We start from the raw sequence: 23,428 nt of genomic DNA on the forward strand, positions 1-23,428 counted from the left end.
GAATTTCTAATAAAAAAAACTCGAGATTTTAGTTGAGACCCTCTCTAAATAAGCCATTTATTTTATAAAATGCTCATCGCCGCAAACATAATAATCATAATTTGAAATAAAACATGTATTCATCAAGTGACAATTTCGTATTTTGCTCTGTTAAGTAATCTAATCCCCTCATCATCGTCATCATCATAATGCCGTCTGTCACATAATTTTGTACTCATGTGAAACAGAACGCGCAGATAAAAATAAACAACAAAACACTTTATTTGTGCACAATTGTGGGTTCATAACATGCCATCAACATATTGCCTGTGACGCGTCACTTAACTCGTGAGCCACATATATTCACGAAATTTTATGATGCGAAATTTGACACTTTTTACCCAACGGGCATTTTTTGTCAAAATTTAAGGTCTTAGAATTTTATTAATTTTTTTTCCATTATTTATTGAATTTAATTAAAAAAAAATAATTTAAAAAAAATAAAAAAAAAAAAATAATTTAAATTTTTTTAAATAATATTATTGAAAAAAAAACAATAAAATTTTATAAGAAATTCATTCAACTTTTTTTCAGTATTTTATTAATTTTTTTTTTAATTTTTTATTATTTTTAATTTTTTATAAAATTTATTTATATTTTTTTTATTTTTATTTAAATTAATATTATTTTTATAAACACTTTTTTTTAATTTTAAATTTTTTTGTTAAGGCTAAAAATCATTTTGCAGCCCATAGAACCTCAAAAAAGTTACAAAAACACCCACAGAGTAAGATGGGTTAAAAAAAAATCAAGCTATCAAGCGAGTGGAAAGGTAACACGATAATGGTCGCATGACAATGCAAAACGCACGAAAAGTTTATCGCATTAAATTACGCGCGAAAAGAAGAAAAATTTGCAATTATTTGGTTAGTTTGTGCACTCTGGAGACCTGTGACACGTGGCATGGCCCACAAAAAAAACTACGCAAAAAATAATGAGGCCATCATGCCTCATCGAAAAATAAACCGAAAAAAAAACGCAATAATGACATTTAATTTCACAAAAATACTGCTAATTTATTGTTAATTGCTTTCAATAGCCATTCATTTTTGTGAGAGATAATTATCGACATTTTTTATCTCTCTCCCTCTGTTCTTTGACGTTGGGCGACATCCACTCGATGTTGCAGCAAAAAACATTTAAAAATCAATTTTGGCACATTATCAATTGATGTTTCACTCTCTCTTCCTCCTCTTTATGTCTTTTTGGCTTTTGAACACCGGCGCGCCGTTGCGAGAGAGAAAAAAAACTAATTTATCGACTTTTAATTGGAACGATTTAGAAAAATGTCTGTCATGAAAGTCTTCATTTTTTTTTGTGCAATTTAAAAAAAAATCACATTTTTTTAAACCTCGAAATATTAAGAAAAAATTGAGGAACTTAAAAAAATTGAATAAATCTAAAATTTAAAAAATAATTAAATTTAATTTAATTTTTAAATAAAATTAAAAAATAATTCAAAATGTTTTTAGTGAATTAATTTTTTTTATCATTTTTCAAGATTAATATTTAACAAAAAATTAAAAAAAAAAAATAATAAAAAAAGCTCAATAAAAAATTAATTTTTAAAATTAATTAATTAAAATAATAATTAAAAATAATTATTTTTTTTTTTTAAATTTAAAAATTAAAAAAAATAAATTTTTCAAAATTTAATAAATTAGGTAATTAAAAAATAAATTTAATAAAAAAATTTTTTAATATCAAAAATTTTCAGTAATTTTATGAATTTATTTCTATCTGAGATTTAAAAAAAAATGTGAAATATTTTTTAAAATTGCACTTTTAATATTTTAATAATTTTTTTTATCAAAATTCACTTACCTTGAGGTACGATCCGAAATATTTCGTGACAAATGGCGAGTCGCATTGTGACAACACCATAATTTCTTGCTGGATATCCTCAATTTCATCTTCAGCCTCTTCCAGATCGATTATTTTAATGGCAACAATCTTTTCCAAAAAAACATCAAATTAGTTCATGACTTCTTCGAAGGTTCGTCTAAAAACTTACCTGTTGGGTCCTATTATCTACACCTTTGAACACCTCCCCAAATGAACCTTTGCCAATCCTTTCTTGTTTCGTGAAAATTAATTCTGGATCGACTCTCTGAAAAAAAAAATCATAAAAAATTAATAAATTTGTCAGAACTTAGGCTTTTAGGGGATTTATGTTAAAAAAATTGGTTGGTAAAAAAATCAGTTTTTTTTTATTTTAATAAAATCCAAAAGGAAATGTTTCGTAAAATTGAATGAAAGCCAATATCAATCAACTACTACTACTTTTGTGTCAAACGTTTTACATTATTATCAGGAACTGAGGTTATTCACCTGAATACAAAATTTTTTATAGATAATCCCTCATATAATCACACATATTTTCCCCTTTTGAATGAACCCGAACGTACACAGCAAAAAAAAATCGCTCAGACATTTAATATTTTTTCATCATTCATTCATCTATCGATCTACTCTCATCATTTATCCAGTTTGCTAACCCATTTTTTGCTAGCCAAAATTTTTTATCAGCAACTTTTTTTTCGTTACAATTCTATATGTAGGACGATTTTTTTCGCACATGAGTGGAGCCAGATAGTAGCAAAGTGTTTCAAAAGGACGCACCGGAGGAATTTTGTTTATTTTAGAAAAGTGGCATTCAATGGATTGGATAAGGAACGGAAAGAGATGTGAAAAAGGACCAGTAAGCCGGGGAAAGTATCTAATTTGTTTTTGTTCTTTTGTTGTCGTTTTTTTCGACATTTTTTACTTTATTTTGGCTGAAGTTTACTTCACAGAAAAAGTTGGCAGGAAATAAAATAATAAATAAATACTTCTCCCTTTACACAATAAAAAAAAGTCATCTTTTGAGGGAATTGGAACGTTTGATGTCTCGTCTTAAAAAAAAACATATAAGGAAAAAACCAAAGTGGCAGCAATAAAAGATGAGCATGTTTTTTACGAGTGTGATTTTGTTCCTTTTTAATTTTAAATCCAAGCTAAGCCTTCGCCTGCTATAAACATTGATTATTTTGTGGGATCAACTTATCCCTCTCTCATTTTCTTCTGAAAATATTTTTTAAACCAAGTAAATACAAAAGTAAGAAAATATATAAAAAAAACCGACGAACATGTAAAAAAAATTGAAAAAATTAGTTTTTTTTTAAAGGAAATTATTCCAAATATTTTTGTATTATTTTGTATATTTTTATTAAAAAATATTTTTAAGGTTTTTAACATTTTCTTTATTAAAAATTAATTCAAAGAAATTTCAAAATTTAATTTGTTTTTTAATTTTTAACAATTTAAATTAAAAACTTGCCTACACATATTGAAAAAAAAAATATTTTTCAATTTTTTGTACCTTTGAAGATTTTAATAAATTTTAAATTCAAAAAATTAATTTAAAAAAATACATTTTTTTATTCTATATTAATTTTTTTATTATTAAAAAATTTTTAAATTTAAAATCTAATTAAAAATTTTTTGTATTATTAAAAAGTCTTTTTAAAAATATTATTATTTTAAAAATTTATTTATTTTTTGTAGTAACGTAAATAGACAAATCATTGAAAAACCAAATTTTGATAATTATTTGAAAAAAAAAAATTAAAAAACTTAAATTTCTTTTAATCCAAACCAAGCCTATCTGATTAATTTACTAAAAATTACCGAGTTTTTACTCAAGAAACAAATTAAGTACCAATTTTTTTTTTCTTAGAATGCCTTAAAAATAAAAAAAATCCTTACGTGTTTTTGATGATAAAAAAGTCCACATTAGACAGAAAAATATCAAATAATTGAAGTAAATGTATAAAGTCATTCAAAAGAAATATTTTTTTTATAGTTTTTCTCTTTGTCGTAAATCGTCTGGTTCGTTGTAAGGATAAGTAAGGATGAAAAGAGGAAGTAAACCAATTTAATGCAATTTATTTAATTTTTTTTCTGTGATTTTCATGCGATTATATTTTTTTTTCTAGTTTTTTCCATTTCAACTGAATAACATTTGCTAGAAATGTCAGACAATTTCCTCAGCATTACGAGACATCCATTCAAAAGTAATAGAGAGATATTTTTTTCTGAGAAGACACCCTCTTGAATTCTAACATTTTCGAGACAATCATAATAAAAATCTCATAACGTTGAATGGAAATGTAAATATGATGAGAAAATAAAAGGAAGTTAACTTCTGCATTGGAAGCGGAAACAATGACCTATGAAGACAAGGATTTTCAGGTAAGTCACGTTTATTCTGTAGCTTCATCTGCCAAGCCATTGTGCGACGAGAAATTCAATAATTCGATTTGCCAGACAATTATTGACAGAAATGGAAGACTAGAGAGCGTGGTACCGAGTGAAGAGCGAACAGACAGGCAATAAATTTAATTACTAAGTTTATTTTCCATCCCACTGGAAACAGACGAGTAACAAAAGGGAGGTAGAACAATTCTGCTTACGAAACGTTTATTGTTACTCATGTCTGTCTATCTATCTTCTGCTGCAAGTTTTTAATAATAATGAAAAATAATTTTATTTTATTTCTTCATTTAATAAGTAATTTAGAGTCGCTCTCTTGTAACAATACGGAAAAAAATATAATAATCACTTTGCTGGAATTCATTTAAAAATCAAGCATTTCATAGACACAATTAATTTTGCGCTCAATATCACGAGTGAGGTGTTTAAAATTCTGTGATTCATATCAAAAAACTTTTTCCATTAATTTTGATATTATTTTTGCATTTTATGGCGTTTCAAAAACATACGGCAAAGTGCGAGCGCGCGATTTAAAAGCCAAAGCATTAATTATAGCGTTAATTATTCTTTGTATTCGCATCTCTCTCGCACTCCCGTATAGTAATTCGACTATCATACATTTCCAATCGTTTCATTATAATTTATGACTTTCAATTTTTCATCAATGGTTTCACACCGTTGACGAAGCCCTCTAGGCCTCGCGCACAAGGCCTTGATAAAGTAGAGGCGATTTTATTTGACGCAAACGATGAATTCTCAAGAGGGCATTGCTGCAGCAAAAAAACATGATATAGGACAGTGGCCGATTAAATAACAATCGCAAAGTATAATAATTCATTTACACTTTGTTATTATGATCTTTTTTCTTTCGCATGAATTTTTTTTTATTATTTATTGTATTACGTGTGTCTTTTTTTTCGTTGTTTATTTATTATTATTCATGTTGTTGATATTATATTTAAAATTGTATCGCAATTTATGACACGTCTCTCTTTTTATCTTAAAAAAATAAATGTAATCTGTAATTAATGTTAAAGGAATGTTAAGTGTTATTGTGTTGTTTTATACTAAATATTGTTAAATGTTATCATGTTTTTGTTATTTTTTAATTCATTTCATTAAAAATTAAAAAAAAAATGTTCGTCTTTTGTCTGTCTGACTAATTTAGTAGTTTTATTAATCTAAACTTGCAAAAAAACTTTGCCATAACTTTTAAAAATGAAAGGGTTCATACATGTAAATTTTTAGTATCAACTTAAGGGTGCTTAAGTCAATTTCTCACAATATGTAAGTATAATATTTTTTTTTTAATTAATTTTTTACTAATCAGCTTTTTTTTACATTTATTTCACAGATTATCGAAGCGATGGCGAAAAAAAATAAGAGAACTCTTTCTGATAAATAAACTATAAGTGTAGGTGCCTTGGCTTGTCAAGTAAAATAAGAAAATATCTTACAGAAAATATACCAAAAACATTATCAAAGCAAGTAATGGAATGCCAAGAACAGTTGATTCTGGAAAGTTTGGATAGATTATTTACCATAATTGTACCAAAAAATAACTAAGAACCAACCTCATTTGGACTTTTTAATATTGATCTGACGACGAGCCGTCTAACAAGTACTTGACCAATATTAGTTGACCTTCGACACAATCAGCTCAAAGAGATGTGCATATTCAAAACAAAACATTAAGAAATCATTCAAAAGTCTGAGTATTATTTTTCTGCAGCATCGATTATTGAGTAGAACAACTGAGACTGGATCTATCGAGATTTGATGATAAACTAAATTTGAGTTCTAAAGTATTTAATGATGAAACAACTATAATTCAAGGCTTTAAGCTCAAAATCTAAACTCTAACTATCATCTGAGCTTGTCACAAAGAACGAGTTTGATAAATTTTAGAAATCAATTTATGTTCAATAAGACTGAATGTTCTTCTTTGTCAAAAATAAGTTTAGTTATTTGATATAGTTTGATAGTTTCTTAATAGAAACTTAACTTAAGTTCCATTAAGTTTTTAACTCTAACGTAAAGTAACATGTGTGACCTGTAAAAACTTTGAACTCCATAAAACGACTTTGAGTGCTCTGCAAGTCATAAAATTCAAAAATAAATCCAAAAATAAACTGAAATGAGGTTAAGCTATTTACAACACGAAAACTTTCATATCACATTTTTAACAATTGATGCTTATCTCTGTGAAACCCGTACTTGAATGTTTGTAACAACAATTTGATAAGACAACGCGTCATGTTTATATCAACAAGTCAATCGTTGTTTACCTGAAAGCGATTTTTTTCGCATTTCCGAGAGCTCTGCTTTTAAGAAGCCTTGCAACTGTTTAAGTAATAATGAATCACCTTGTTATTCCAATATTGCGCGCTTTTATCTCTTTTGAAGAATACGAAGTTAGTAAACAGAAGATTATCTTGTACGACATACAAAGTCGCTTTTATATGGATGACACATCAAACAAATCATCATCATCAGAGACGCAGTCGCAAGAGAAAAAAAAATATTAGGTAAACAAAATTAAAGCCGTAATTGGCTGTCACATAAAAGGAAACAATCAATTCAAATTCAAATTTACAGACAATAGAGCACATCACAATACACACATAAATTAATGACATGCACAAAATGTGGGTTGGAAACAATATTGAGAATTGACAGTGAGGTGATCGAAGTGCAAGGGTGGCCATTGGCAGAGTTTTATGCAATCCGATTTGAGCTATTTTTGTCAAAATATGAGGGATTTTCGAAAAAAAAATCCGCTAAAATTGAAAAATAATTTTTTAAGAATTCCCTTCACTCAATTTTTTGAGAGACACGAAATTGTCAAGAAACACTCCTCTTTGTATTTATGATGCAAATAATGCCATTCTCTCTCATCTTAATTCCACACCTTTCAATAAAAAAAAACCTTTTAATAAAATAATGATAGTTGTCATGCTGTTATTGTTGTTCAAAAGTCATTCATTTCTAATGTAATTAGCTTCAAAATTAAATTGTTTCTCGGGTGAAAGTGGAACCTTTCCCTTTATTCATTTAAGCTCGTCCATTACTTAAGTAATGAAACTTACACTTGTTGTTCTTTGCTAGAAAATCCAGTTTTGCTCATCGCCATCAAACAACAAACATCATCATGTAATAATGTTTTGAAAAACTCGGCGTACAAACGTGGCATCGTAATACTTTTTTTTTTTTGTCTTTCTTTGCGATCCATTGAAAGTACGTAACAAAAGCGGAATTGTTGAAGAGTTGTAAAGACGACGACGAAGAAGAAGGTGTAAAACCGTACTTGATAAAAGTATGAGTACAGAAGGAAATGAAGATTCTCTCAAAGTAAATACCGGTCGAATGAATGGTCTTGTTTCACCGCTCAACCGTGTGTGCTTGTGTGAGTGTTTGTTTATTGCTTGCCTGGGTTGTTGCACCTCGAATAGGTTTGGTACAACTTCTACGTGCTATATACCGTTGTTATTGCTTTTATTGCAAAACAATTTATGTATTAGAGTGTATCACGTTTTTCTTGTGATATGTGTTAAGTAACAAAAGTGTTGATTTTTTTTTGTAGACTCGCCAAAGTAATGAGGTGAGAATTTGTGAAAAAAAACGAGAATTCCTCATTTCATTAACAAAAAAATGTAGAATAAAATTCTTAAGATGTTTTTTCTTTAATTTAAAGTTAAAGAGATTTAAAATGAGCTCTTTGGAAATTTTTTTTAGACATTTTCATGATATTAGAATTTTCAATGTTTTTTCCCTGAAGGCCTAAAAAAATTTTAAACCCTTTAAATTTTTATATGAAATTTTTCAAATTTTTTATTTTTTAAGAAAATAATAGAAAATAAAAAATATGAAAAAAATATATTTTCAAAGAAAAAAAAATTATAAAAAACTTGGAAAAACTTCCCATTTTTAAAGGGCCTTATTTTCAGAACCTCAGTGCTTTAAACAAAACTAAATCGAAATGAAATTTTGAGTTAGAGAACTCTTCCTCTTTCGACTTGACTCGAGTATGACTCATTTCCTGTATAGCACACACTCGTTTTCTTAAACTATCGAACAATACGTCGATCCAAAACAATTTTATTATTCAATTGCATAATTCACATTGACTTACTTTTACAATTGCGCCAATCCCAAATGTAAACACTTCTATTGTGTTATTCATAAGGCTTAGCATATTGGTAAACAAAAAAAAATTAAACTCTTAGAAACGAGTCATTAAAGGGAAACATGACAGACGACCGCACTTCGATCACAGAGAGACAAAATTGGCAGCAAAAAGTGATCGGTTTCAAAATATCAAAAACAAACTTTTGAAAATCACGTTGCTCGTTTTTTTTTTCCTCAATATTTTAATTCCAAAAAGTACAATGATTTTTGTATTTTTTCTTTCCAACAACAACTTCAACGTGCAATGACAAAGCAATGTATACAATTATCTCACGACTGCCAAGCACATGTTACTTCTTACGAGCCGCAATTGTACTGCTATTCTGCGCTGCTGCATGAACAAATTGGATTTGAAACTAACTCAAAATGACCGAAGCGAAATCTATCCCGCGTGTTTGCAATGTAAGTCTAATTATTATTATATCGCAATAATTGGATTTTCTCGTCAGTCTCTCTCGAAAATGCGATGTAAGTTGATTGGCACTCTCATTTGTTAGATTGCCTTGCATCAACTTTGACAAATTTGAACAAGCTTTAAAAAAATAATACGTAAGGTGAAAAAGTTGTAGGTATACTGCATGATTGTGTAAGTCAAAAGTGAACCCTGGGGGTAATTTAATTTCACGACAAAACCTTTATTCTATTGTCTTTGATCGTAATTTTAGAGTATCGATTTTTTGTGATTTTTACAGGTTTAACGTGTAAGATTTTACTTAAGACTTAAATATTTGTTAAATTTTTTTTATTAGTTTTGAAAATGTGCATTGGGATTTCCAAATTTGTCAATGAATTTAAATATTTTTTATTCATTGACAAATTTAAAAGTCCCATTGTACTTTTTCTTATAACATGAGTTTTGTTTAAAGAATCAAATTCTAAAATTTCAAGTATCAACTTTACAATTTCAACTTTAAAAATATTAAATTTCGCTCTGGGATTTTAAAATTTGTAAAAGACCCAGAGCAAATTTAAAATTTTTTAAAAGGCTCTTACGTAAAAAATAATTAATTTAAATATAAAAGTTACACATTTGAGCTTCAGGTTTAAAACAAGGTTACAAACGTCAAAGATTTTTATTCGTATAAATTTTTAAATGTGCACTGGGATTTTAATTTTTTTCTAAAAACTTGTTTTTTTTCAGCAAATTTGATAATCCCAATGCACATTTTCGAAAACAAACTACAAATTTTGGTTTGCTAAAAAATTTGTGTGCAAATTTATTTTCGAAAATGTGCATTGGGATTTTCAAATTTGCCAAAAGACCAAATTTGTAATCAAAAATGAAAATCCCAATGCACATTTTAAAATTTTTACAAATAAAAAATACAATGTTTAAGTCATAAATTCAAGTTTACACGTTTGGACCCATATTTCATACTTTATTTCAATTTCGCCTCTGGTTCTTTTCATATCTTTATGATGCCTATTCATTTTCTCGTGAATTATGGTTTATTAGAGGAACTCAATGATTATTAGGGAACTTATCGCGAGAGAAAAGATCTCATAAGATTAACCAAAAAGGTCAGTCGAGATAAATCGAAAGTGATCTGAAAGTTGAACAAAAGGAAAATCGTGATTTATTATTTCCTGATCGAGAAATTTTTACTTTTTCGTTCAATTGAATCCTTTAAAATATTCTCCGAGTAATAAATTTCAATATTTAGCCCGAAAAAGTCACATTCAATAAATCACCTCGAGTCCCATTAATCAGTCTATGTTTGTCATGGGTCGTCCCTCATTGTTGAGATAAGTTACTAACCCAAATGCAATTTTCAATTCCCTTTTGTCTCTTTCTAATTCGTGTAATTTAAATAATTTTGCCATTATATTCAATATCTCCATTCGATCAGATATTCATAGAATTGGAAAGTCTGCTGAAGTAACACATTTGCGAACTCGGGATAACTTCCAATTACATTAAAACTATATTAGAGCTGTGTGGCATGACATAGAAATTGCTTTTTAGAAACTTTGGGTACATGCATTGACTGTGTCTATGGCATTATTAAAGTATAACGAATTGCCATAATATAAATTGGAATGCATTTGAAGTTTAAAAAAACCACAAATCACGTACTTAGACACACATACGAAGTACGAAGCATACACACCTCCATGACTCATTGGAATCCAATTTTATCCGATTGTAAGCCAAATAAATTGGTTGTCGCGTTACTGCTACATACACGGAGGCACGTTATGTGGCCCAGCAAATAAATAAATAAGCAGAAAAACAACATAAAAAACCTCAACCTTGCTTAACCTCAAATTTCCATTAAAAATTGCTGTAAAATCTAAGGCCATGAACAAAAAACTTTCATTCTAAAATGCACAAAATAATTGACAAGTCGATGGACTTTTGTACGTAAAATCGAAAATACGACCATTTTACTGCAAAAAAAAAAAAAATAAGTAACGTGCCTGCCTAAATAAATATTTGATAAAATTCGAAAGAACCGCCAACCGTACTCGGTCTGAAATGTTAATGATCTTGTTGCCTGCGAATTGTGCGGTTTGCGTGCAATAAAATTCGATAGTTTTGCCACGAAAGCGCGGCTTTCAAATTTAGCAGTGAAATTCGATGTTTGTTCCCAGAAGACCAAAAAAAAATAAATAAGGTCAAAAGGAAAAGTTTATTCCTGTCGGAGTAATAACTCCGAGTGAGTGAATGGCTTAAGAAAAAAAATGATCATTGAACTTGATTATATTTTTTTTTGCGTTAGAACTTTGTATCCAAGAACACGTTTATGGTCATAAATTTTCTAAATATTTTATTAGGTCAAACGATTAATGAATTGATTTAAGGCTGTGGGGTGTGCGTTTTTTTTTCGTGCCATGAAGGCAAAGACATGATACATTTATTGCTGTTGAAGATTATAGAAGCTTGCGTGAAAGAATGTGGGGAACTTACGAGTTCTCATGGGAATTTGGCAAGAGATGAATCGACGTGAAATATTAGGTAGGAAAGTAAGTTCGGAGTCCTTTGGTTGGTAGTTGAAAAAAAAAATTTTTTTATGGAATGTATTGAAATTTCCGCATTTTTTTTTTTCGTTTAAATTTGAACAAAATATTTTTTAATAAATAATAAATATTTTTTAAATTAAATTTCAAATTTAAATTAATATTCAAAATAAATTGGTAAATATTTTAATTTTTGCTATTTAAAAACAAAAATCAAAAGCTTTTAAAATCTGTGAAAAGGCGTAATTTTTCTTAAATATTTATTAATTAATTACTTTTTTAAAAAATTTTCTGTTAAAAAATAAATAAAAAAATATTTTTTTAAATTTTATTTAAAATTTAAAGTCAAATTTTAATTTTTGGAAATAATTTTCATAATTTTATTAAAAATAGATTTTTTTATTTTATTTTTTTTTTACTTTTTTTTACTTATTTTACTTTTTTATGTTTAATTATAAAATAAATTGAATATATTTTTTTTATTTTGTAATTTTTTATAATGATAATAATTTTTACCTACGTCAAAAATTAAAACCTGGGCGAAAAGGATAAATCGCACAACTGACATTTTTGACAAAATTGAGTTAAGAATGAGAAAATATGCCTTAAGACGAGTATTTTAATATACTTTTTTTTTTTGAAAAATTTTTATTAAAAAATAGAATTTAAAAAAATTCAAATTGGTAATAAGTCAAATTATTTTTCTTTTTTTTTTCTGTTTTTGTGTTGTTTATTTTCATAATAAAAATAAATTGACACAAGAAAATACAAATATTTTGGAAAATAAAAAAAATCTCAAAATTTATATTTTTGTACAATTGTGCGAATCCTTTTTTTTTTAATAAAAAAATTCAAAACTACCCCTTAGAGATTAGATAAGAAATTTTTCTGCATTGTTTTTAAAGGCCAATTATTTACTTTTGAAAAAAATAAAAAAAAATGACACAAAAACCGAAAAAACTTTAATCATTTTTGGAAATTTGTTAAAAATGTTCGTTTGCGATTTTTTTACGTCAATAATTAAAAATATTCATAAAAATTTGAAATCATGTCTAATTAATTAATTTTAAAAATTTCAATTTTTTTTCTTAAAATTTATTTAATTTTTATTTTTTTATTATTTTTTTCCAAAATATTCCATTTAAAAAAAATAAAAAAAATTTTTTTTTCATATTTTTCATAAAACTCTCCATTGTAATAAATTTCTCATAATGTCACAAAATCTGTTGACCTCATGTAAAAACATGATCTTTAAAGCCAATAAAGTCACTCAAGACAAGGTTGAGGCTGCTTGCTAAAAATAGTTACTGGGCGTGTAGCAAACTTTATCTTTCTCTTATTAAATAAAAAAAATGTATCGACCGACACCCGATATCTAATCAATTACTTAAAAATTTAATGATTAATAGTCAGCCAGCACCCCGCTTTAACATCGATCATCATGGCATGATATGCAACAAACAATAAACTATTAATTAAATATTAACCTTGCATGAAAAATTAAATAAAAGTTTTTTAGCAATAAAAAAAGAACTGGAGCACTCCCTCCCCGCGCTCATGTCTTGTTTTCCTGCATTTTTATTACAGCAACTGCGCGACTTATCGCTCCGATATTCAACATTTTATAATTGCAATACACACAAAAGCTAACGTAATTTATGCAAATCAGGCCTGTAGGTGTTGTTTTGTTTTGTTATTTCGATACGCAGTGTATTATTAGTTCATTGTTGAGCTATTTTTGTATTTTTCTATGCTCCGCAAAGCTCCATCTACGAAGCTAAAAATTCCATTCAAAACGGTCCCAATGCAATAAAATCTCGATTGTATGACTAACAATTTATTAATTAAATGTTTTTCACTCGAGAATAAAAAAAAATAATAATAATAACAAAACTACTGCCGATTTGTAAAGAAATTGTTACTGCAGGCTGGGTTTGTTTTGTGCTGTTGTTGCTTGGAGAGCGACTGAAAAGAACCCGAGAGAAACATTTCATTGATTTTAATGTGTCTGCTGCTGGTCTGCGTCAATAACAATAAAACGGGTAATTGTAAATGGAGTGAAAAATACGTTTTGAAGAGATAATAAAGGTATTTAGCAACTGGCAACCCCTTGGGACAATCAACAACTTTAGTTTTATGCTTTATTTATTTACTTTCCGAATAAACTACATTTGAAAAGTGATTTCATGAAAAAAAAAAATATTTATTTATTTCTTTTAAAAAAATAATAAAAAAAAAATAATTAAGATGATAATTTTTTAAAATTATGTTAAAAAAGAAAAAAATAATTTAAATTTAAAAATTAATTTAATTTTTTTAAAAAAAAAAATTAATTTAATTAAGTTTTAATAATTTTAATAATTTGTTTTTTTAAAATTAATAATTAAATTAATTAAAATTGATTTAAATTTAATTTTATATTACGAAAAAGTTAATTTTAAAAAATTAAAATATATAAATTTTTGTATTCAAATATTTTTATTTTTCAATTTTTTTTATTTCAAAAATAAAAAAATATTAATTTAGCATTTAATAAAAAAAAATCATTAAAATTTTATGAGTTTTATAAAATAAAATATTTTTTTTATATTAATAAAAATTTTAAATTTCAGCTAAATAATAAAATTTAAGCTTAATTTAATTAAATATTTTTCAATTATTAAAATAATAATAATAAACAATAGTAAATAATAATTTTTACAAGAATTCAATTTAATATTTTTTTTTTAAAGTAAATTAAATAAAAAAAAATCGATCTAAATAAAAACTGAAAGTTAATTGTCTTAAAAAATCATACTTCGGACGTCATTTTAAAAAATATCGCACGAAATTGCATCACAAGCAATAGTAGTTAATCTTAAATTAACCTCATTTTACTATTTTTTTTAAATGAGTCTTATGACGTTCCGACAAACAATAATGAGAAAAAATATGCAAGCTATCATTAAAATCTAATGAATTTATGGAAATAGCAACAAAATTGTGACTTGGACTTTGCTGCCCAAAATAGTGCTAACAATTACTTTCTAGAGTAAAATTCGCCAAAAAATACAGAAAAAAAATCATTAAAAACTCGTTTCTTTTCGCTGCCACTTTTGGTCATCGTCTTCGTAATCGCAATCGTAATAAAATATGTGTAATTATTGCTTTATATTCACCAAGGTATTTCTCGATGGTTTTTTACTTCATTTTTTTATATAATAATCATGATATTAAATAGATGTACACACCTCTTTTTACCAATAACACAAAAAAGTAACGATTGAAATACAGCAAAAAAAATAAAAGTAGGTAATGCGTTCAAATTCACTCAACGTAGAGAAAGAGAGAGATACTTCTCATCAAGTTTCTGTTGAAATATAACAGTAAGTGTTGCTGCTTTCTTTGGATGTTCTTTCATACTGCGTTAACGTTAGATTTTTGTTTCTATTCAATTTTATATTAATTTTCGTTCATTTTTTTCGAGTTTCATTCGATTATTGTATAGTTTTGGAATGAATGTGCGCCATTTCTCTGCCACGATACGATAATAATCAGACGTTTTTGTTGCAAGTTTTTATTCAGCAAAACTCATATAAATAAAGTTTATACAAATAAAGTTATACCGATGTTTAATGAAATTGATGCATAACTTAATGAGTAGGGTGTCTCGAAATATTTTTTCCTTTTCGGTTAAGAGTTTTTGTAGATTTTAAATTTTAAATTAATTTTAATAAATAAATTGGAAAAAAATTTAACAAAAAAAATTTAAGTTATTTTTTTTTTTGTATAAAAAAATTAATTTAGTTAGAAAAAAAAATTAAAATAAAAAAAATTAAATTAAATTAAAAAAAAAATTATTAAGTTAGATAACAGAAAAAATCATTAGAAAAATTAACTAAAATTTAATTATTGACAATTATTTGTATCTTAATTTTCTTTTGATTAATTTATGTTTTTCTTATAATTTTTCCATAATTTTTAAAATTTTTAAAAAAGTTTTTTCAGAAAAATAATATAAAAATTTTTATTTCTAATTAATTAATTTTATTTTTAAATATTAAAAAAGTATGGAAAAATCATGAGAAAAAAAATTAATTAAAGGAAAATACAATGCAAAAATAATTGTCAATAATTAAATTTAAGCAAATTTTTCGTATGATTTTTGAAAATAAACAAAAACAAAATAGTGTAAAATATTTTAGGTTAAAAAATTAATTTTGTATAAAAAATTCGTTTACTTTAGAATTTTTTTAATATTATTTTTAATTTATTTTCAAATCAATTAATTAAATTAGATACTATAATTTATGAATAAAATTTATTTTTTTAAAAAAACATATTTAGTGAGTTCTTCGGTTTTATTAGATTTTTATTTTTAAAATTATTTCTTTATTTATTTTATTTTATTTTTTAATTATTATTTATTTTTTTATTTTGTTTTTTTGATATTAAACTTCGACCTCTAATGATAGATAAAGTTAAAAAAAATTAAATATATTTTTTTTAATTTCATAAAAATTTAAAAATTGGTCATCCTCAAGTCACTCAGTTACAAAACACAAATACTAGTAATGAAATGAAATATTTTCATTAAGTATTCCTATAATATTGCTGCTACTGCTGCAACACACCAATAATATTATTATTTTCTGTTACATATTCCGGCATGTCGAAACATATATTTATACGAAAAACCGTATAAAATATGAACGGTAATATTTTTCTATGCAGCTGGAATATGAATGAGCCAAAGAAATTTCATATTATTGTGTATATTTTTGTGTGTTTCGTTTACTTTGGAAAACTTTTTTTTTTTTTTTGAAAGCTTCTCGCATGAACAACTTTGGCAACATGAGAAAAAGTAGATTTTCTAATCTGGATTATGTGATCTCCTCATTTTTTTTTAAATCAAAATTTACTACGCACTTGTCTCTCCGAATATTTGTCATCGCTTTTTGTTCAATTTTTACAAAAAAATTCAATGTCAGACACCATTCTTCAAGTTCAATTCTTGTTTTTGTCGAAAAAAAAAATTATTTATATTTATTGTAAAAAATTCACCGAAAAAAATTGATAAACCTACACCGATCGCGTTTGACCGCAATGTCGTGTGCGGTTTTTGTTTGACATTTTCCATGAATGTCTCCTCAATTTAAGCGAACACAATAGAGGTGTCGGTGGTTGATTCGACAGCGAAAAAAATTGTTTCACTTGAGTTGCTACCTCAATTGAAATTGATGAGAATCGTCGCAAACCTTGAGTATCGTAACGACTTTTAGGTGAAGAGAAAAAAAAACAATGAAAATACAAAAAAAAAACTCGTTAGACGAAAAATCTAGAAGTAAAAAAATAAATGAAATCATTCAACCTTTTATAGGAATTTTTTGATTTATCGACCAATTGCATGTTAGTTAAGCAGGGATGAAAAAACTTTTGATTTTTACTTCTTTTTTGATAATTTATGATACAATATATTTTAAAGTTTACAGAAGGATCTAAAATAAATTATATTAGAAAAAAAATAAATTTAATTAATTATTAAAAAAAATATTTAAATTAATAAAATAAAAAAAAATAATAAGAATTTATTTTCAATGAGTTTTCGACATTTTTTATAATTAATAAAATGATAAATATTTAGTAAAAAAAATTTAATTTAAAAAAAATAATTTTTTAATTTAATTTAATTTATTTTTTTTATAATTTTTAAAATATAATTGCTAATTGTTTGTAAGAAGATAAAATATTATTTAATTATTATAATTTTTAAAACATTTTTTAATTTAATTTAATTTCTCATTATAGTTATTGTTTTTAATTGTTTTTTTTATTTAATTTTTATAAGATTTATTTTTATTAATTTTTTAAATTTTATTCTTAGATTTTTTTTTATTTTTTTTATTTAATTTTTTTAATTATTAATTAATATTATTAATTTTTTTTTTTTGAGAAATTTAATTTATTTTAATTTTATTTAATGTTTATTTTTATTTATATTTTTTTTATTTTATTTTTTTTTTTAATTTTCAACCCTGCGACACAGTAAATTTAATGCCATTTATAACGTTCCTTTTAAATATAAATTTATTCTCTGCGATTCCCCGATAGCAAAAGTGGATGTAATAAATTTTCATAAAAGTTTCCTTACCAATTCACCTGGTTTCTGTCTCAGATGCAAACCGCCGCCATGCCCGCCATTTTTGGCGGAATGTCCATTATGGTGACTTGCGTTGTTGTTGTTGTTATTATGATTATTATTGTTGTTATGCACATTATTGTTGTTGTTGTGACTCGAGTGCTTGTTATTCGACGAAGGAGGCGGCGGCGGCGGCGGTAACAGTTGCTGCGGCGTAAAGCTGCTAAAGGAATGCGGTTGGTGCATCGTGTGCATCGGCATGTCGTACATTGACACGGGTCGTGATCGCAAATTGACGCCGCCGCCGCGATCATTGCTCGGCGGAATCGACGACGGAATATGTTGGTACGAGGGCGAATGCGAAATCGGACGTTCGCCATAATGCTGCCATCGCTGATTACTTTGGACATGTGCTGGATGCGGTAACGAATAAGAACTCCGGGTGCCCGGAATATTTTGCCATTTGCCGCCCCCAACCAGAGGCGGACCCCCATTGATGGGCTTGTATTGCTCGTAGGCATTTATGGGCGACGGTAACGTCGTTATACTCAAGTCACGCCACATTTTCATGTTTGCACAACTTTTTTGATCGACACTCTGACTAGAAAATATTTTCAATTATTTTTAGCAATAATTTTGTTCGATTTTTTTTTTGCAGTAATAATATTATTTTTTATTGTAGTTTGGAGCGTAATGATGGCACAGACACACGAGATGTACACAAGTGTAAGTAAAAATCAATCAAATAACTTTTCCATTCTAATTATCCACATTCTCCGTTAGCGGAGAGAGAAAGATACCAAAGAAAACTTGAACAATTTAAAATTTTCAGATGATGCAAGCACGAGTGCACTTCATTTTTAGTTAACTGTCTGAAAAGTTTTGTCGTTTGTTATTTTTATCTAAAATAAGGAATAAAAATAGTTTTTGTTAGAAAAAGAAGGTTCTCATAATTGAATGAGTAGGATGTATTTTGTCTCTTACTTTAAAAGTACTTAAAAGATTAAAGACAAAAATAATCCTTGATACGTCGAAGCTTCCATATTTTTAGTTGTTGTCAGAAGTGTTGACTGACTTTGCGACATTTTTTTGAGGAATCATGTTTTTAAGTTTTCAATAAATATTTAAAAAATTTAATTGTTTTTAAAATATTTTTTTTTATTAAATATTTAATTTTAATTTAAAAATTTTAATTTATTTTTTTTTTTCATTTTTATTTATTTTTTATTTGAAAATAAATGTTTAAATTTTTATTTTAATTGAAATTTATTTTTGTTTTGAATTTTTATTATTTATTTTAACATAAAAAAAAATTATACGAAAATTATTCATTTATTTTTTAAAATATTAAAATAAAATTTTTAATTTTTTTTATTTCTTTATTAGTTTAAATTTTCTAAAAAATTAAAATTATTATTTTTTATTCAATTATTCAAAAAATATTTTTAAAAAATCCAAAAGTTAAAAAAAAAATAATTTTTTTTAATTTTATCCTTCTCCTATTCTTCAAACAGAAAAAAATAAATTTTTAGTGTTTATATTTGGGAAAATTTGAAAAAAAAAATTTAAAGGGTTAAATGACTATTTTTTAAGCCTATCAGAGCCTTAAAACTCTCGTATAAACACCCCTGCTTTTTATTTATTTTTTTTCCATTCTCTTCTTCAAAGCAACTCTGATAAAAAGTTTGCATGGCATAGATGTGTCATTTTGCGCATAAAAACCACTTTCAATGATACCAAAACAATGGAAATCAGCATTAGACTTCATCTTCGATTTTGTTTTCGTTTTTCAAAAAAAAAAAAAAATCGTGACCGTTCTGCATCACCTTGAATGAATGCGCAACGTCGAAGAAGAAGATGAAAAGTGAATGGACGAGCGAATCTTGTTATTGTGACCCATTATGCGCTCTAAGCTCATTGCATTCAATTTCAAACAATAACCAATTCATGTGTCGCCTTTTTATTTCACTTTTTTTTATCTCTTTATTCTTCAAGCAAAAAAAAAAATATTTTTATTATTATTCAAATTTATTTGCATTTTTTTTTGCAGTTCCAGATCCAATTAATAAATATTTATTAATTTTAAATATTTGCCTGAAACCCGTAGTTCATGCGATATATAATTATTTGTCGCACTGTGTGATAAAAAAAATTACTTGCAATATTCCGATTGATTACATTTGAAGGTTAATTGATTCTCGGTTTGTCAATATTTATAATTGAAATTGTCGCTCGTGTGTAAAATGTACGAATTTTTTCTCTTGAAAATTGTGATTTTACAGCATTTCGAAAAAAAATTCATCAAAAGAAAAAATCTTGATAAAATAAATTAAGTAAACCACGTGGTTGAAATTTTTTAATAAACCATGTGGTTAAAAAATTAAATAAACCACGTGGTTTAAAAAATTGATTCATCTTTGATTTTGTTTTCGTTTTTCAAAAAAAGTCGTGACCGTTCTGCAAAACGTCGAAGAAGAAGATGAAAAGTGAATGGACGAGCGAATCTTGTTATTGTGACCCATTATGCGCTTTAAGCTCATTGCATTCAATTTCCACGTGGTTTAAAAAATTTTATTAGTCATGGTTTTTTAACCACGTGGTTTATAAAATAAAATTAATCATGTGACTTGAAAATTTAAATTAATTTTGGGTCAAAACAAATTAAAGAAAAAAAAGTTCAGTTAGAAAAGTTAAGATACCACGTAGTTAAAAATTTTATAAAACCACGTGTTTTTTTTAAACTGAATATACAAACCACGTGGGTAAAAAAAATAAGAAATCACCGGATTTGAAAATATTGGAAACCACGTGGTTAAAAAGTTTGAATAAGTCACGTGGTTAATTTTTTTAAATAAATTAAATTAAATTTATAAATTAACCACGTGGTTAAAAAAATTATTAAGTCACGTGGTTAATGTTTCAAAATGCAGTAGAGAAGTTGTTCAAACGCCAACGTTTAAAAAAGTCACGATGATAATTATTTATCAGAATTTAGTGCACTATGATTATCATGCCACTGCCGCCGCCGTCATTGATGACGATGAGGGAGAGCATGATAATCAATTTCACATATGTATTTTAATTAAAATTAAATTATAATGAGATTTTTAAATTGTTGAGCTAATAAAATTACAATTCATGCAAACAATTATCTCTTTCAAAGCTGCACTGTAGTTCAACATCAATTTCAGTCTCGAAAGAGATAACTTTTGCATGCGAGAAAGAACTTTTTTTTATTCTTGATGTATTTTCTGACATTTGCTCGTCGACAAGACAGGCATCGTGATTGCTTTCAACAATTTTGTGCTACAATGTAACCTGACGTTGACTCGAAAAATGTCATGCGACAGTTGATGTATTAAATTATCATATCACAAAATGAGTTTCAACAAGTTTTTCTCGAGTCGGGTTCTGTTGACATTTAAATTGATGCAAGTTGCATCAAGAGTCGTTTCAAATTAACTTTTTTTTTGTTAAAAAAAAATTTGTTTTAATCGTCAAATTATATCATTTCAGGAAGAAGTCGTCTCTTATCGATTTATCTCGTTTGACACTACTCCGCTCCGTCAGTATCAATCACTCAAATAAAATGATAAATGTGATAAAGCTCAACGTCATGACTTTTTTAAACAACGGAGAGAAGATGCTTGATAACAACGACGACGTGTTATCATCATCAGCAAACTGAAACGCACACGCACGATGATTGATAGACATTTCTAACAAATATTTGCTCATGCTATACATTGATGCGACGAGGCGTGTTTTGATGCAAAAACTAATTTCAAAAGGGAAATTAAAATAGTGTAACAAACAGGTTGTTGATCGGATCAGGATGTGTGTCAATAATATAAATTATAATAATAGATGAAGCTCAGGAGTAATTTTTATGTCATTAAAGAGCTTATTGAAGCACAGAGGTTAAGGGTTAAAAAAATTAAACAAAAAAATTAATAATAATTTAATTTAATAATTTATAATTTTGCGAAAAAGATTTATTTTAATTGTTTTTTTTATTTTATTTATTTATTTATTATTATTTATTTATTTTTTTTTTTTTGTTTAAATTTTGTTGAAATTTTTATTTTTTATGAAATATTTAATTAAAAAAAAAATTTTTTTTCAAACAAAATTTAAAAAAAATAATGTTGAATTATTTTCCGGAAAAAATTAAAATAATTTAATTTAATATATTTTATGAAATATTTAATTTAAAAAACATTTTTTTAAACTATATATTAAAACTATTAAAAATAAAAACTAAAAAAAAATAATAAAAAAAATTATTAAATAAAAAAATTATTTTTAAATTAATTAAATTTATTTTTAACAATTATTTTTTATTCTTTTTTTTAAGGTTAAAGTACATATAATACAATTTTCGAGTTTTGGCTCAAAGACAAATTTTAATTTTTAAACAACGCAATAAAGCTAAAACTTGTTTAAAAAATAACAAAAATATATTTTGAGATCCTTTTTGAACAAAAAAAAAAAAAAATTATAAAAAATAAAAAAAAAATTAAATTAAAATAAAAAAAAAAAAAAAAATATTTATTTTTTTTTTAAATTTTTTATATCTTATTTTAAACAACATTTTCTACAAAATTTTCTATAAAAAAAAAATAATTCAACATGGAGCTATTTTTAAAATTTCTTAATTTACTTCTCGATATGAAAACATCCAAATTTCCCCATACCTAAAAATTAAATCAACTGAAATTGACACTTGATGTATTTTCGTACAAAAACAATTAAAATTAATAAAATAAATTAATTAAATTACATTTGAAAAATTGGATTTACGTGAGCAATATGTGCAATGCATGAGCGAAAAATTTACAATTCAACAAGCATTGACACATGTTTCACGAAAAAATATGAAATTAAAAATTACAAACAAAAAACTGAAGCAATTTGTGTAATTCTATTCGAAATATATCGTTAATTAATTGAAAAAAACAACAATTTTTTAACTGATTTCGAACGAGAGATTTAAGTTTGATTGACGGATTGCTGTCGATTTCATTTTTTAATTAAAATTTTTTAAACCAAGGATTACTTTGAAATATTTTTTGTGGATTTTTTGTTGCATTTTTGAGGTAATCTGAAGAATGTCACGCCTTGAATTAAAACGAAAATTAAAATAAAAACCAGAAAAAATTAAAAAACAGAAGCACAAACATGACATTTCACACTTATTATCATAATATAATCGAGAGCTTTGTCTCTTATAATTCCCTGCCTAAGCCTCTCACAAACAATTTTAATCCATATCGCACTGTTTACATTTTAAAATATTCCATTTTAATCACGTCCACTATAATCCCATTTTATTTTATGTCGTTTTCTCTCTTTTCTTGTGATACGGTTGCTTCGTAAATATTCAATAAACAATAACAACGAGCCAACCGAGAGCGAACACGAAAAAAAAGTTAAAATAAAAGAATAAAACAAATACGACACATCAATGTGGTTTGAAAATGTAAATTTTCTGCTATTCTTGAGTCATCTCATTTGCATAAATAAATAAAATGATTCTTGGCGACAACGTGTGTTATTTCTATTTATTTGCCTACACAAGCTGTTGTTCGAGAGAAAAATGAAGAAAAAAGTCACAAGAGCTTATTTTTTGCGTGTTAGTTAGATGATGACTTGACTCATCTCCCTGGTCCAACTCTTGACTTGTGTTCAAGAATAATGGTCCAACTCATTAAAATGTCGCCCTTACGGCGATTCAGGTGTATTTTTTTAAAATAAAAAAAGTTCTTCTAATGAGCAAATATGAAAGGAATCGTCATTAAAGTCATCCCTCGAGTCACAAACCGAACACGAAAATAAACCTGTTTAATTCATTTCTATTGCAGTGAG

At 26.1% G+C, this 23,428-nt stretch overlaps 1 protein-coding gene across 3 annotated transcripts in view; it reads right to left on the bottom strand.

Moving 5' to 3' along the window:
* LOC134832215 (serine/threonine-protein kinase 26) overlaps positions 1-23,428 on the bottom strand; it is a 68,242-nt gene that overhangs the window by 10,144 nt on the left and 34,670 nt on the right. For 2 of the 3 annotated variants that reach the window (XM_063846185.1, XM_063846184.1), the window contains exons 2-3: positions 2,054-2,149; positions 1,864-1,992 (exon numbers count right to left, since the gene is read on the bottom strand). In XM_063846185.1, the coding sequence (XP_063702255.1) occupies positions 1,864-1,992; positions 2,054-2,149 (225 nt within the window). Of the gene's footprint in view, positions 1-1,863; positions 1,993-2,053; positions 2,150-17,572; positions 18,162-23,428 lie in introns of all 3 variants that reach the window. The other variant, XM_063846183.1, reaches the window with a different exon arrangement.

This window comes from Culicoides brevitarsis, chromosome 2 (genome assembly GCF_036172545.1).
Source record: "Culicoides brevitarsis isolate CSIRO-B50_1 chromosome 2, AGI_CSIRO_Cbre_v1, whole genome shotgun sequence".
In the NCBI taxonomy this organism is placed as follows: domain Eukaryota; kingdom Metazoa; phylum Arthropoda; class Insecta; order Diptera; family Ceratopogonidae; genus Culicoides; species Culicoides brevitarsis.